Source organism: Cimex lectularius, unplaced genomic scaffold (assembly GCF_000648675.2).
Source record: "Cimex lectularius strain Harlan isolate CLEC.00 unplaced genomic scaffold, Clec_2.1 scaffold76, whole genome shotgun sequence".
Classification (NCBI taxonomy): Eukaryota; Metazoa; Arthropoda; class Insecta; order Hemiptera; family Cimicidae; genus Cimex; species Cimex lectularius.
Genome location: NW_019392636.1, coordinates 822,447 through 836,397, shown reverse-complemented (window position 1 = coordinate 836,397; position 13,951 = coordinate 822,447). Strand labels below are relative to the sequence as shown.

General features: G+C 32.5%; 2 protein-coding genes across 3 annotated transcripts in view; one reads left to right on the top strand and one right to left on the bottom strand.

The window, feature by feature from the left end:
* LOC106669891 (heparan sulfate glucosamine 3-O-sulfotransferase 6) overlaps positions 1–9,032 on the top strand; it is a 27,568-nt gene extending 18,536 nt beyond the window's left edge. Inside the window, exon 6 of the mRNA XM_024226248.1 lies at positions 8,926–9,032. Coding sequence (XP_024082016.1) covers positions 8,926–9,015 — 90 coding nt within the window. The 3' untranslated portion in view covers positions 9,016–9,032. The remainder of the gene's footprint in view (positions 1–8,925) is intronic.
* LOC106669887 (collagen alpha-1(IX) chain-like) overlaps positions 1–13,951 on the bottom strand; it is a 25,618-nt gene extending 11,667 nt beyond the window's left edge. The window contains exons 1-4 of one of the 2 annotated variants that reach the window (XM_014399730.2): positions 13,745–13,951; positions 2,604–2,671; positions 2,329–2,542; positions 801–1,017 (exon numbers count right to left, since the gene is read on the bottom strand). In XM_014399730.2, the coding sequence (XP_014255216.1) occupies positions 801–1,017; positions 2,329–2,542; positions 2,604–2,671; positions 13,745–13,755 (510 nt within the window). In that variant the 5' untranslated portion in view covers positions 13,756–13,951. The remainder of the gene's footprint in view (positions 1–800; positions 1,018–2,328; positions 2,543–2,603; positions 2,672–13,744) is intronic. The other variant, XM_014399729.2, reaches the window with a different exon arrangement.

Sequence of the window (13,951 nt, the reverse complement as noted above, 5' to 3'; positions counted from 1 at the left end):
GAACAAAGGATCAAGAGTAGTTTCGAATGAAAAAACAAAGGAAAGTTGCGAATAACAAAGAAAAGTGGTGAACGAAAAAGACACGAAGCGAAGTGGAGAATGACAAATAAAATTGGAGAATGACAAAGGTACGAATAAAGGAGCAAATTTAGTGTAGAAATACTAACAGAAGTATTGAATGACAAAGATATGAATCAAAAGAGCCAGAGTATTTACATTTTTTATTGAGCAGAAGATTATTGTTTTAACAACTGTTTGCTTAAATTGCTTGCGTTATTGAATTTACTACAATGTCCTAGCTTGGAAATGGCTTAAAAATACAACGATCCATGTTAAATTCGAGAAAAAACGTTGTTTTATGTAGAAAAATGTCTATATTAGTTATATTCGCTGTCTTTAGGCAAACGAATAGTGTTAACTGTTACTAACGTTGATAATAATAAAAATACAATTAAAATTAGAACTTATTTTATTCATTATACTTTTTTTCTAACGTCTTGGTTGAGATGAAAAAGCTAGTGTCAAGAGCGGGATTCGAACCCACGACCTTTGGCTAAATATGCCGCTGCTCTAATCACTTCGGTTCACTCTGTCACCAGCTCCTCAACTTACAGCCTTGCGAATTTTCCCTTTTTGGCCATATTTTCAGGGGGTGGGTTCGGATCCCACTCGTGACACTAGCTTTTTCATTCCAGCCAAGACCTTAGATAAAAAGTACAATTAATTAAAATAATTAATTAGGTCAATTATGTGTACTAAATACATATATAAAATTAAAACGTTTATTTTTATGCGCTTACTTGAACTTCAAGGAATGCGTTATGCCTGAGTTCTCCATTCAAATCTTTTATCCATATTTCTATAGCCCTTTTTCTTGGGTTGAGCGCGATTAGAAATTGAATCTTTCCCACATCATCCTCGATACGGATTAGATGCCATGGGGCCTTAGCCAGTTTCCTGCTTCGCAGCGTCATCACCAAAGAAAACTGGTCCGGCAGTCCGGTTGGAAATATCTCCCTGAAAGCAAAAATTTCATTCACGTTCACAAACGTTTTCATTTTTATTCTACATTAGATAATTTAAAAAAAAACCGATTCATTTTTGTAAATGAATCGAAAAATCTTTTAATCGATAATGTCTCATTTTGTTGCACTTCCGCTTTACCATCTTCAAGGATGGTACTTTCTACAAGAAAAGGAACTCAGCGCCGGTTTTGGCAGCCTTCCTACGATCGAAGTGGTTCCCATTAAACTAATTTCTCAGAGCACGTAATAAGTGAAAATCCGTAGGCACAAGGTCAGCTAAATAGGGCCGAAAAAGCATAACAGCACAGTACGTTATAAGGCCAGAGGGAAAAGACAAACAACCCTCTCTTCCAGTCCAGCAAGAAAAAAAAAGTTAATTTCTTATCATGCATTCATGATTCATTAGTCAACTTCATTAATGATATCCGGGAACTTTGCCAAAATGGGTTACTTTCCTGAAAGAATTATCCAAACCAATCGTTTATAGTCATCTAATATTTCTGACTTTAAATATTTTTATAAGTCGAGTGGATCGAAGTCGTGATAGCTCAAGTGGTAGAGCAGCGGCGTATTTAGCCGAAGGTCGTGGGTTCGAATCCCGCTCGTGACACTGACAACCAATAACTTACTTAAAAATTAATTAATTGAATTTTTTTATAAGTGTTATAAAAAGACAGATGTACAATATCTAAGGAAATTTTAGAGTAAATAGAAATGATGAATGATGGAGTGAGTGCGGTGTTCAATCCTTTTTTAAAAAAGATAGTTCCTACTCACAGTAAGTTTCTTCATGTTCAATTTTAAATTTTTTAATTTCAAATTTCTCAAACCAATCTAGTTCTCTCCCTTTGTTGAAACTATGTAACTGTTGTATTTAAATTTGAATTGAAATTATGTTTTGTTCTTTTAGATGGTCCTTAAATTCCGAAAAAAATTTCGATTTAGGCAAGTGTTCTTTTCTCTCGTTTTTATTTCTCTACCGCTTGTAATTATTTATCTCACACTTACTGTGAGTAGGAACTATCTTTTTTAAAAAAGGATTTTAGAGTAAATGTCAAAGAGACATACATACTCCTACATTCTATGGAAGGATTTGAAAACATTCTGATGCTACGATGCCTTCGACTCAACTATTGGATTTCCTGTCGCAAGAAGGCAAACTTCCTTCTTCTGGGATTTCTTCACGTGGTCAGTGAGGTGGGCCTGTATTTTGGTTGACTAAACGTATCTAGCAGGCCAAACGTATATAGGTAGACCACAACTATCCGAACTCCGAAATCTTCCTTCATTTAATGAACCTCACCTAGTCGGTAGTGTGAGCATTGCATCCCTTTCAAGTCGGAATGCTGTCTGTACTGCGTTCGAGCCTCGTACCCTGCCGACGCCCTTGTTCCACTGCTGGAGGGAATCCAGCTTGTACTTCCTTATCAGATCTAAACCCTGTAGATCGTCATCGCCGGGCATGTACCCCGAGCAGAGGCCTAGTTTATCTTCCGTCACCAACTCATTAGATAGGTCTAGGAACAAAAGGGAAAATTAGACAAATAGTCGTTTCTCGAGTCACACATTAAAACCAACCTGCTGCAGACGATATTGTTAAACTAATTAAAAGCAATGTTGTTAATAATATACTGGAAACATAAGATCTGAAAAAGAATTAGGATTAGTTTTATTAAACAGCCATGAATTTCATTGGTTCCCAGCTTCAAGCTTTCAGTTAGTTAGAAAACTCTTTAATAAAAAAAAAATCTGTTAGAAGAAAGTTTATGTTAAAAAAAAAAAATTAAGTTTAAGTTGTCCTTCCAAGCACTGGAAAATAGAAAGGTTTTGTTTCTTCTTGCAAATTTTTCAAACAACTTTCCGCGTCATCAACAAATGGGCATCAACTAGCTTCTAATGTACATTACACCTTGCAGAAATGTGTGGAGATTAGTGACCGTTAATCGATAATTATTCAGATATCGTGAGATGCGGTCTGGTGTGATGTAGGTTTCAGAAAAACATTTTCTTTATCGTGCCAACGTTTCGATCTATTATTGAGATCATCTTCANTTAAAAGCAATGTTGTTAATAATATACTGGGAACATAAGATCTGAAAAAGAATTAGGATTAATTTTATTAAACAGCCTTGAATTTCATTGTTCCCAGCTTTAAGCTTTCAATTAGTTAGAAAACTCTTTAATTAAAAAAACTAAACTCTGTTAGAAAATTTATGTTAAAACTAAAAAAAAAACTTAGGTTTAAGTTGTTCTTCCAAGCACTGGAGAATAGAAAGGTTTTGTTTCTCCTTGCAAATTTTTCAAAAAACTTTCCGAAATGGGCGTCATCTAGCTTCTAATGTGCATTACACATCCGGACCTTGCTCCCTCAGGTTATTACTCGTTTCGAACAATAGCCCACTAATGGAAAAATGCTTCATACATTGGAAACCATAAAAGCATGATTAGAAGACCTTATTCCAAATATTAATAGTATCTCGGCTCACAATTAGGCGTCTTGCACTTTGATGTTTTAATATAACTTGTTGGCAATATAAAATAAAGTTAAAACCCTTGAATTATTGATAGGAATTGGCATACCGCGCCCTTGAGAGCTATTGTACCCCCTATTCTGTGCCTATAGCATACCGGTACGTCCCAATTCATCGACGAATTTGATTTGGCACGATTTGAGAAGTGGTATTTCTTCTTCGGTTTCGTGCTATGTCCTAAATTATTTTTTCCTGCGGATAAGCGTGGCACCACCATCTGTTCATCGGTGGGGTCTCTTCTGCCTCTTTGACTTCTACTATAGAATCTGCACCGTAACATGTTGACTCATGTCTATCTTTCTTAACTAACCAAGTCCATTAAGTATCCAGTTAGGATTTGGAGTCTTTCCTTTTTTCCTTTAATGCATTCTGTAGTTTCTTTTCAATTCTCGCCAGGAGATTTTTAAATTGTTTGCGCCCTGTGAATTCTATTTTTTACTCAATTTCGCCATGTCTTCCTAAGATAGTAGTTGATAGTATGGCTCCTTGTACCACAAAAGGGTTCAGTACCTATCAGCCGTGAGCACCCTCTTTGGCATCCGCTTCTTCGATTCTCTCTATTTTTGTGTGGAGCCATGAAGAGAGTGATTTGCGCATACGTTTGGTATAAATCGAGCTAGCTTTGAATTTGCGCTGCCTGGCAATCTTAAACTCAGTTCAAATTAAATTCAGTTCAGTCAACCTACAATTGGGGTCATCATGAATACCCATGTTGCGTAGGTGTTTTCTGAGGTGTCANCAATCCTAAACTCAGTTCAAATTAAATTCAGTTCAATCAACCTACAATTGGGGTCATCATGAATACCCATGTTGCGTAGGTGTTTTCTGAGGTGTCATTTCTGCAAAATAATCTTACTACTCTGACTCTAGTCCTCTCTAGTGGACAGGCTTACAAGGTGATGACCAGGTTGGTGTTTCACGGATTTGGACCAAACTTTTTTTTAATGATTCTACACTCGAAAATATCGGACATCAATCCGCCACTACTTGTAAATAGGCCCCAGCTAAAAGAATTTGAAAGGTGAAATTTTTCGTTGTTTAATATTTTTATTTCGCCGTCAACTTACTCCAATCAACTATGTGAATATATCATTTGACATAATTTTTTGTAAAAATATAGTAAAAGCTATCAAAATTTATCAATAACCAAAAAATTTCTAAAACCAAATATTTTTCAAGTAAAGTCGGTTAAAAAAAATTTCGTGAAACTAATATGAAATTTTGTTTTAGCACCTGTAGAGACTCCTAAATATAATTTTTTTTAAATTTAAATTTATCGATTTTTTGAACCCAAAAATTTTTCCGATTTTTAAGAAGTTGTTCTCGGAATATAATTAATATAATAAATCGGCTAAAAGGATTTTAAAAACAAAAAGAAGAAAAACGTTAGCTTTTTAACGACGTGCGTACTATAAAAATATATAAATGATTTCTCTAAGAAAATATTTTTGTCAGAAATTAACCTAATTTTTTAAAAGGAAATAATAGTCTAATTTTAATATTTAATAGTAATAAAATGCATTTGACAATTTCTTTAAGGGTTTCATAACGCTAGAATCACTACAATGAGGTCAAATCCAAGTTTTGACCTACTTTGCTTACAAAATGTACATTAAAATATGCAAAATAAAACAGTATTTTGTAGAATTATCTTTTTAAATTGTAGCAAATTAGAATATTTTGTGTCATAGAACATTTTTGTTTTTATCTTAACCAACAATGAAATCACTCCACCAAAAACATTTTTTTTTCTCCAAATAACGATTTATGATCATTTAATTGCGATCAAAATTAGATTTTTAAAAGAGCTTCATTGTTGTGAATTAAAGTCCAGTTTTTGTCACCCTATCTCCGCCGATTTCCCATCAGCGGACGTGGAATTAGAGAGTAGAAAGAGTAGAGTAAAAGATAAAGGGAAAAGAAAGACAGTATTGAAAAAATAATTCTTGGTTACAAATAAATTATAATTAAAATTTAAATATTGATAATCCCCCACCAATTAAACAAACAATATTAGCTAATTTAAAAGTATTTCTAACTTCGCCCTTCCGGGATCCTTTCGGTTGGACGGGTTTTGACTTCCCTCCTTGACTCGCGGTCCACCCGTGATCGTAACAACTGTAAGAAGTGCACATATTTGAGCTTAATATAAATCAGTAATCACTCAGTAGCATCCATTCATGTGGCTTTTAACCTTAAGAGTACACTTGGTGAAATATAGAAACATACAAATGAAAAAAGAAAACAGCTGGGAGTAATTTCAAATAAATGAAATAAAAATATCCCCTACATAAACATACATATTTAAACTTAAGTCAATTAATATAAATACAGATACATTTTAAGTGGGGTTTTAAGGACAATTTTTTAAGTGATTTAGAAACAGAAAATTAAATAACATTAAATGGAAAGAAGTGTTTATTCAATAATTATTAGTTATAACTTAGAATAGGCTAAACCCGTACAACATCTGTGTCATGCCGAACTGTTGGTCCGTTTTCTTTATTTTATAAATATATTTTTTTAAATTATTTTAGTACATTTTATAAATCTTGTTAGACAAAACCTCGACCCAGTTTATTGTTCTTGTACAGCAGTTAGACAAAATTAAGTAAAGAAGTGTTTATTCAATAATTATTAAATATATATAAATTTTAATAACTTAGAATAGGCTAAACCCGTACAACGTCTGTGTCATGCCGAACTGTTGGTCTGTTATCTTTATTTTTTAAATATATTATTTTTACCCATAATTACTAGTACATTTTATAAATGCTGTTAGATAAAAAAATCGACAGAATTTATTATTTGGGGAATAATAGTATTATTTATTCCATTACATTTCGTGGTCCGATTGACCAAATAACTTCTTTCAATTAATTAATTCAAATTTCGATTAAGGGATTCGAAAAAAGGCAAAAATGAGGGAAAATTCGAAAAGTAGATTGAGATGATAAGTTGGTGTCTGAGTGGATCGAAGTCACGATAGCTAAAGTGGTAGAGCATCGGCGTATTTAGCCGAAGGTCGTGGGTTCGAATCCCACTAACTTTTTCATTTCAACCAATACCTTACATAAACATTAATTAATTGAAAGTATTAATTATTATAGATGGCATTAAATATATTGCTCCCACCATCTTGTACGGTAATTAGAAAGGGCTTGCGCAGTCGTCCTGTGTTTGCTAAGACATTCAAATAAATTTGCAAACTGTGTTAAAACCGTTCGTTTTCTTCTATACAAGAACCCCGTTCACCTGACAAATGTGATCACAAACCGTTTTTTCACACGATCACAGAACTAACGCTAATGACAGCGCTGCACCCGGAAGAAGCAAGCCAAGACAAGCCAGCCAGTGGTTGGTAGGAATGTGTAGACAGAGTTCGAGCAGTAGGCTTCGGATGAATCGAGAAGTTAGGGTGAAATATTTCGAACCTGGAATGGATCAGTTCGTTGACGAAAGGAATGTTGAGGTTGTGGATAGTGAGGTTAAGGTTAGTAGGGAGATTTGACGATTTGTCTGAGGACGTTTGATTAGATGGGATTAGATACGCTGGATGACTTGGCAGAACCCCACTCCTTATGTATAAAGTGGTCGCCTTAATCGACATCGGCCTCAAAACCTCTTTGCCCCTTCACCCCTCACATTGAGTGACAGCATTGGCTGGTTTCTCTTGGCTCGTGTCTTCTGAGTGCATTCAATTAAAATAATTTAAAAAATATATTTAAAAAAATAAATAAAACGGACCAACAGTACGGCAGGACACAGAAGTTGTATCGGTTTAGCCTATTCAAAGTTATAACTAATAATTATTGAATAAACATCAAGTATAATTTATTTGTAACCGAGGACTATTTTTAAAAAAATATTTTCTTTCTTTTCCTTTAAGCTCTAATTCCACCTCCGCTGGTAGGATACCGGCGGAGAGATGTGATAAAAACTGGTAGCTCAGTGTTTAATTCAATGAAGCTTTTTTCAAAATTTAATTTTGGACGCAATTAAATGATCACAAATAGTTTTTTTGTGATTAAAAAATGTTATGTTTGGTGTATTAATTTAATTATTCGTTAAGATAAAAACAAAAACGTTCTATGACGCAGAATATTTTATTCTGGGATGATATAAAAAGATAAATCAACAAATTACTGCTTTTTTGCATATTTTAAAAACATTCTATAAACAAAGTAGGCCATAAAATGGTCAGAACTTGGATTTGACCTCATTGTCATGATTCTAGCTTTATGAAATTCTTAAAAACCGATTTCCGCGGAAATAATGGATAATTTTTTGACGACCTTCTGCGTGACTTACATTCCGAGTTCAAGCTTTAACATAATTTTTTTTAAATATTTTGGAGAACGATTTTCATGGTTGATAATTCGCTTTAAAGAAATTAATTAGTGCAGTTTATAACTGTGTCGAACATTAAAATCAGACTATTATTTCCATTTAAAAAATGAGGTTAATTTCTGACAAAATATATGTCTTTTCTTATAGAACTCTTTTAAATAATTTTTGGCACGTACGTCGTAAAAAAGACGTTTCTCTTCTTTCAAATGGTATTTTTGACGTTAAAATCCTTTTAGCGGGTTTTGAATTATAGCTGTTTCAATCAAATATTCCGATAACGACTTCTTAAAAATCGGAAAAATTTTAGGGTTCAGAAAAATTCATAAATTTAAATTAAAACAAAAATTTATATTTAGGGGTGCCTAGATATGCTAAAACGAAATTTCATGTTGGTTTCATGAAAACAAAAAAGACATAATTTACTTGACAACTATTTGACTTTTTAAAATTTTTTGATTATTGATAAATTTTTATAATTTTTACTATATTTTTATTGCAATCTACATAAAAAGTGCTGTAAAATGATATATTCACATAGTTGATTTGAGTTAGTAAGTCCGCGAAGTGAATATATAAAAAACGGAAAATTTCAACTTTCAAATTTTTTTTAGCAAAACCAGGGCCTATTCTCAAAAAGTGGTGGATATTTGCCCAATATTTTGGAATGTAGTAGGGTCACCAAAAAAATTTTGGTTCAAATCCGTGACACACCAACCTGGTCGTCCCCTTGTTAGTGAGGGTTCTTTTACCATAAGTTTACCGCGTATTTTACTTTTCGTTTTGTTTTTTGTGGATCCATCCTGAAACGGAGTACTCTGAATTTTTTCTTGATATCCTAAGTGAAGGTTCTGGGCCTATATAGTCTTGCAGGTCCTCTGGCCAGTTTATCCCTAGGAATGGGTGTATTGATTTTATTTATTTGTGCACTCTATGCCCGAAACATTTAATCCCCATCCTATTTAATTATTTTTTCTTACTCTCTCCAGTGGGGTGTGACGCATATTTTTTTTTCTTTTCAGGTAGCTTATCCATCGGTCAACAGAAGGTGGTACCTTACTTGCCTGAGGACATTTTCCCTTTTCCCACATCTTTTTGTTACTCGGGTTTGACTGGAAGTTTTGTTTAAATAAATATTTAAAATATTCTCCCATTAGGGTGTTTTTGTCTTTCCATTTAAGTTTCAATCCCACTGAAGATATTTATTTATTGATTTTCTTTACTGTACTCGTTATCATTTGGTGGATGGTGATCATTCCCAATATTCTCGTCTGCTGTGGCATATGTTCTCGCTCCTGCGATAAAATACATGCGAACCGCGAAATATTTGTGCGACTTGTGAAAAGTTTTCTTTCAAACTTTTTATACGAAGTTCCTAAAACATATCGAAGAGTTGGGAAAAAAAGTAATCCGGTATAATTCAAGTGCTAGGACAAAAAGGGATGATATAGTTGACAAACTCGCAAAAGAATATGCTGAACCCATTGGACTTGATCACAAATTATACAACTGGCGAAATAATTGGGCCGAGATGAGAATGTCACGTACTGAGAAGCAAATGCTTAATGACTTCGAATCCTTAGCCCGAATGCGGTTAACGCCATTTTGAAAAGGCAACAAACGGTAAAAATACGTACCTAAATAACAGATCGTTTTGTTAAAGCCACGGTCATAAATTCTAACAAAAATCCATAAGAAAAGTTCAATCAACAATAGATCCGGTAAGGCCGGAGTGGATCCTTTTAAATTTCCAAGCTCTAAAAAAAAAAGCCTCATCGGGCTGCATGTTCCGAAACTTTCCACTTACTTTCAACGTTATGCAAGTTTATTTTAAAAATAACAGAAAATCTATAGTCTCAAGAGATGGCAAAACTTTTTTCCGAAGTCGTCAGTGTAGCATCGTATATTTCATGCCTACAGTTACGTAAATGTATACTGAATATTTAATGCACTTATTTACTATTAAACAATAAACCATGTAGTTTCTATACATTCTGTTAATTAATACATAATATTTTTTATACGTATATGTTTTATGAATTGCCAAACATATCAAACGAGATCTGCTACCGTATACCTACTATAAATATTTTAAGGGTTCAGATATGCAATTCCAATCAAACAATTAAATACTAAACCAGGGCTAACAGTAAAGCATCTAGTGAATGTTTCTAGTGTTTCTAGGATGTTTTACCCCCTTCGGGGATCGATTTGTCGGGGACATTATGTCTGAAGGCGGACTAAAGCTACCCCCTTCGAAGTATTGGAATGACCTGTTTACACGCTTTTGCTACCAAAGACAGGATTAATAAAATTATTTGACATCCGCCGGTTTTTATTAGAGGAGAAAGGATGAAATATATTTCTCCAGAGAGGTTTTCAAAAAGACTAGTAAACTGGGTGTTGCTTTTTTTCTAAATAAGATTTTTTAAACAAGAGATTTTCTTTGTTTATAAACAGACCAGTGGGGTGTGTTGTAGCTGACCTACTGTAGGTTTTCCAACTTTGCGACCTTTAAAAATGCAGATGTATTAACTCTTCGATACTTTTTACAACAAACTTAAAATACCATACCGTCAAAATATTAATAAAAATAATATTTAATTAAATTGATGTATTGGATCTTCTTGAGGTCATTTTAATGACAACAAAATGACCTCAAGAAGATCCAATACATCAGTTTAAACTACGGAGGTCGATCAATATCAACTAGAATTCTTCTTCGAATATTTAATTAATTAATAATTAATCCCGTTCGTGACACTGACTTTTTTTTTATCTCAACCAAGACCTTACATAGAAAGAATAATTAATTGAAAGAAGTAATTTACTCAGTTAATCACTAAAACGTACGTGGACTAATATTACAGTTTATTTATAGCAATACAAATAATACAAATGATTTATGTTCAATAAAAAAGTCAACACAATTAAATCATAGCCTTATTAGCCACGCTTGTTTAGGTTAGTTTGACCAAATATTTTCATCTGGTTATAAAATAAATTATACTTTAATTAGTTTTTCATGTTTTGTCATAATAGCGAGCAGTATTTGTTAAAAAAAATTATAAAGGTTCAGAAAATAACTTAATTTTGGTGGGCGGTATGTTTTGGCCACCTTTTCCCGAAATTTTTCTGGTTTTATATTTTTCTTATGTATATCATTTGTTTGATCAAATATTTAGACTTGAGTTTTTCGTTATTATTTTGATGACCGAAACAATTTTCTTAGGTTTTTTTTACGACAGTTCATCTTTCAACCTTTCTGTTTTCGTTGAGAAACCAATTTCATTAAGTCTATCTATGGCGATTAATCACCAAACCTGAATGTTCATCAGGTTTGGGCATGGAAACAGATTTCATCAAGCGTCTGAATTTTCTAGGCGGCCGTGGGACACATGAAACGACATCGGTTTTAATCAAAAACATTCCGCCCACCAAACCTAAATTTTTGAATCATCACAATAAATTCATTTAAATTTATAAGGTTTAAATACCATATCTGGGAAACACGTGCACTTGCTTTTTGTAAAATATTTCAACGACCACCAAATCGAGTCATCTCATGTGCTAATCAGGGGGGGGGGTTCAGAAAAGGAAATTGGCTTAAAAATACATAAATGAGAACCTTTAGACGTGGAAGTAGAGTTCTCGCTACCTCAAGTTTCACTCCAAATTTTTAAACCTTACTGCTCAAGCCCCCTACACTACTTCCCATCCCAAGAACCCTCCACTTCGCCTCAAACGGCCTTGGCACTGAGACTCCTCGCCTAAACCCGATAACAAACTGAGTGCCAGTATTGGCACGTGCCTTCCTGGTACGGTACTGGCCGAGTGTTTTGTTTTCATCCAGATTTTATAGCATTAAAGCAATTTGTAATGTGTATAATTCAAGTTCAGGAAACAAATAAATATTTTGAATTTATTTTATTGAATCTGGATGAATTTGAATGGAGATTTACTTTCGTATTTACAATCAAATAAATTTATGTAGGGCAAAAATTATTCGACCTAATCGTTTTTCTTTTTCAAACATGTTTGTAGAATTTGTTAAAAAAAACTGTCAACGTGTACATCCCAGGTTGCGAGTGAATAAATATTTGAAGGGAAATGGTTTAATTTTTATTCGAAGGAAGTGATCACATAATCGCATAGAGTCAGCAGTCGGCCGAATTAAAAGTCCTACGTCACGAATTCGTCTTAATGAAATAAACATTCCAGCTGTTGAAACGAAAGGGGGCCACTTTCAGAAGGCGAACAGCCACATTTGAATTGAGGAACGAAGAAAAAAATTATAAAAAATATCTGTTACTAACAAACAACTTCATTTTAAAAAAGAAAAAGAAAACTACATCTATCGGTTTGCAGGAAAGACCCGATTGATCACCAAACCGAGAACATATATTTTATCCAAAAATTAATTTCCGCCCTGAAATAAATCGTGAACAGACCCAATTAACACGCTTTGGAAGGTGGATCAAAAAAATAAACCACCAACGTCCAACTTTCAATTGAGCAAATTTGAATTTAACGCCGTGTATGGGACAAAGACGAATTTTATCGTTTCATCTTGCGAAATTGATTTATAACTCGCACGTCCATTTTGTGAAATCATTGTTTATAAATATTAATTAATTACTATTATTTGGGGAGCTTATTCATTATACCTATAAAATTTCATATTTATACTCTGAATTAATGTCAATTTAAGTTTTAATTTATCTACACGTTGTATTTTTGGGGGTAAAATGCTAAATAATGTGTAATTGTGGTTTTTGTCGTTATTTTCTACGTATTTCCAGATGTTCACCTTACACTAAAACTAAAAAAATAAAAAATATTTTACTATCTGATTTTATATTTAAATTATTATGTTAATTATTGTTTAACCAAGTTTTCAATCTTTATTTTTAATAAGCGTAAAAAAAGTACTAAAATTTTAACGAGAAAACTATTTTAAAACACTTTGTTTTTCATCTTGTGATCTAAGTGAACGTACTATTTTTTTATTGTCTACTCTAATTACTTTATGCTTAAATCAAAGCTGTTATTATTTTATTTTGTGTTCATTAACAATAGTTTTTTATTAATTTAAATTTCTGAATTAACTGAAATCTTTAAATGGGAAAAAATCTAAATATTTTTTTATATTTTTTAATTTTTGTAGTGGTGTTTAATGTTCATAAATTTAAATATTGTTTATAAAGTAAAATCCAAAACCTTTTACATTTAGAAGAAAAAGCAATAGCATTTTAACGACATTAAACAATTTTTAATCATTAATTTTATTGGCATTTAAATTTCAAATTATGAGACAAACATTGATCAATTATAAACAAATTTATCGTTTAATTATAAAACTTTTGCAAGTTGTAGAAAGTTTCCATTCGTTAAAATATCGGTTATATTCGAGCCGACCAGACAGCATATATTTATGTAAATCTCTTAATAAATTATAATATTATCTATGGGGTTTATTATAATAATATTATATATTATTTTAATAATTATTAATGGAAATTACTTATACATTTAGGTTTAGAACAAACATTGTTTAAATTTTATAGTAATCTTTAGTTTCTTGTTACTACAAAAACGTCAACAATTGCGTACAATAATTATAAATTAATTCTAGATAAAATAGCTTATTTAAAAAATTTTAGAACGTCAAAAAAACTATGCAAACCCTCACGCCACGAAATAATTGCAAGTTGCCTAGACAGAGCCTCGTTTCTGTTGGCACGTTTTTTAATTTAAATTTCCGAAATTATATAATAAAAATATTTTTTGATGAAACATAAAATTTACATTTTAAAATATATTTCATTCTACGATACTCACTTGATTGTCATTTTGATTTTGTGTCAGGCTCATTGATACATGATGGGATCTGTTACATTATTGTAATTTTTTTTGTGGAAAATTTGTTTAAAAAAAAATGTAAAATTTCGACGGGACCCAAAAGAACCGGAAGTTTCGAGACGTTAGAGGATCGGTTGTTACCAACAGACTGAGCCTAATTCATCTAAGGGCGCATATTCGAAGTAA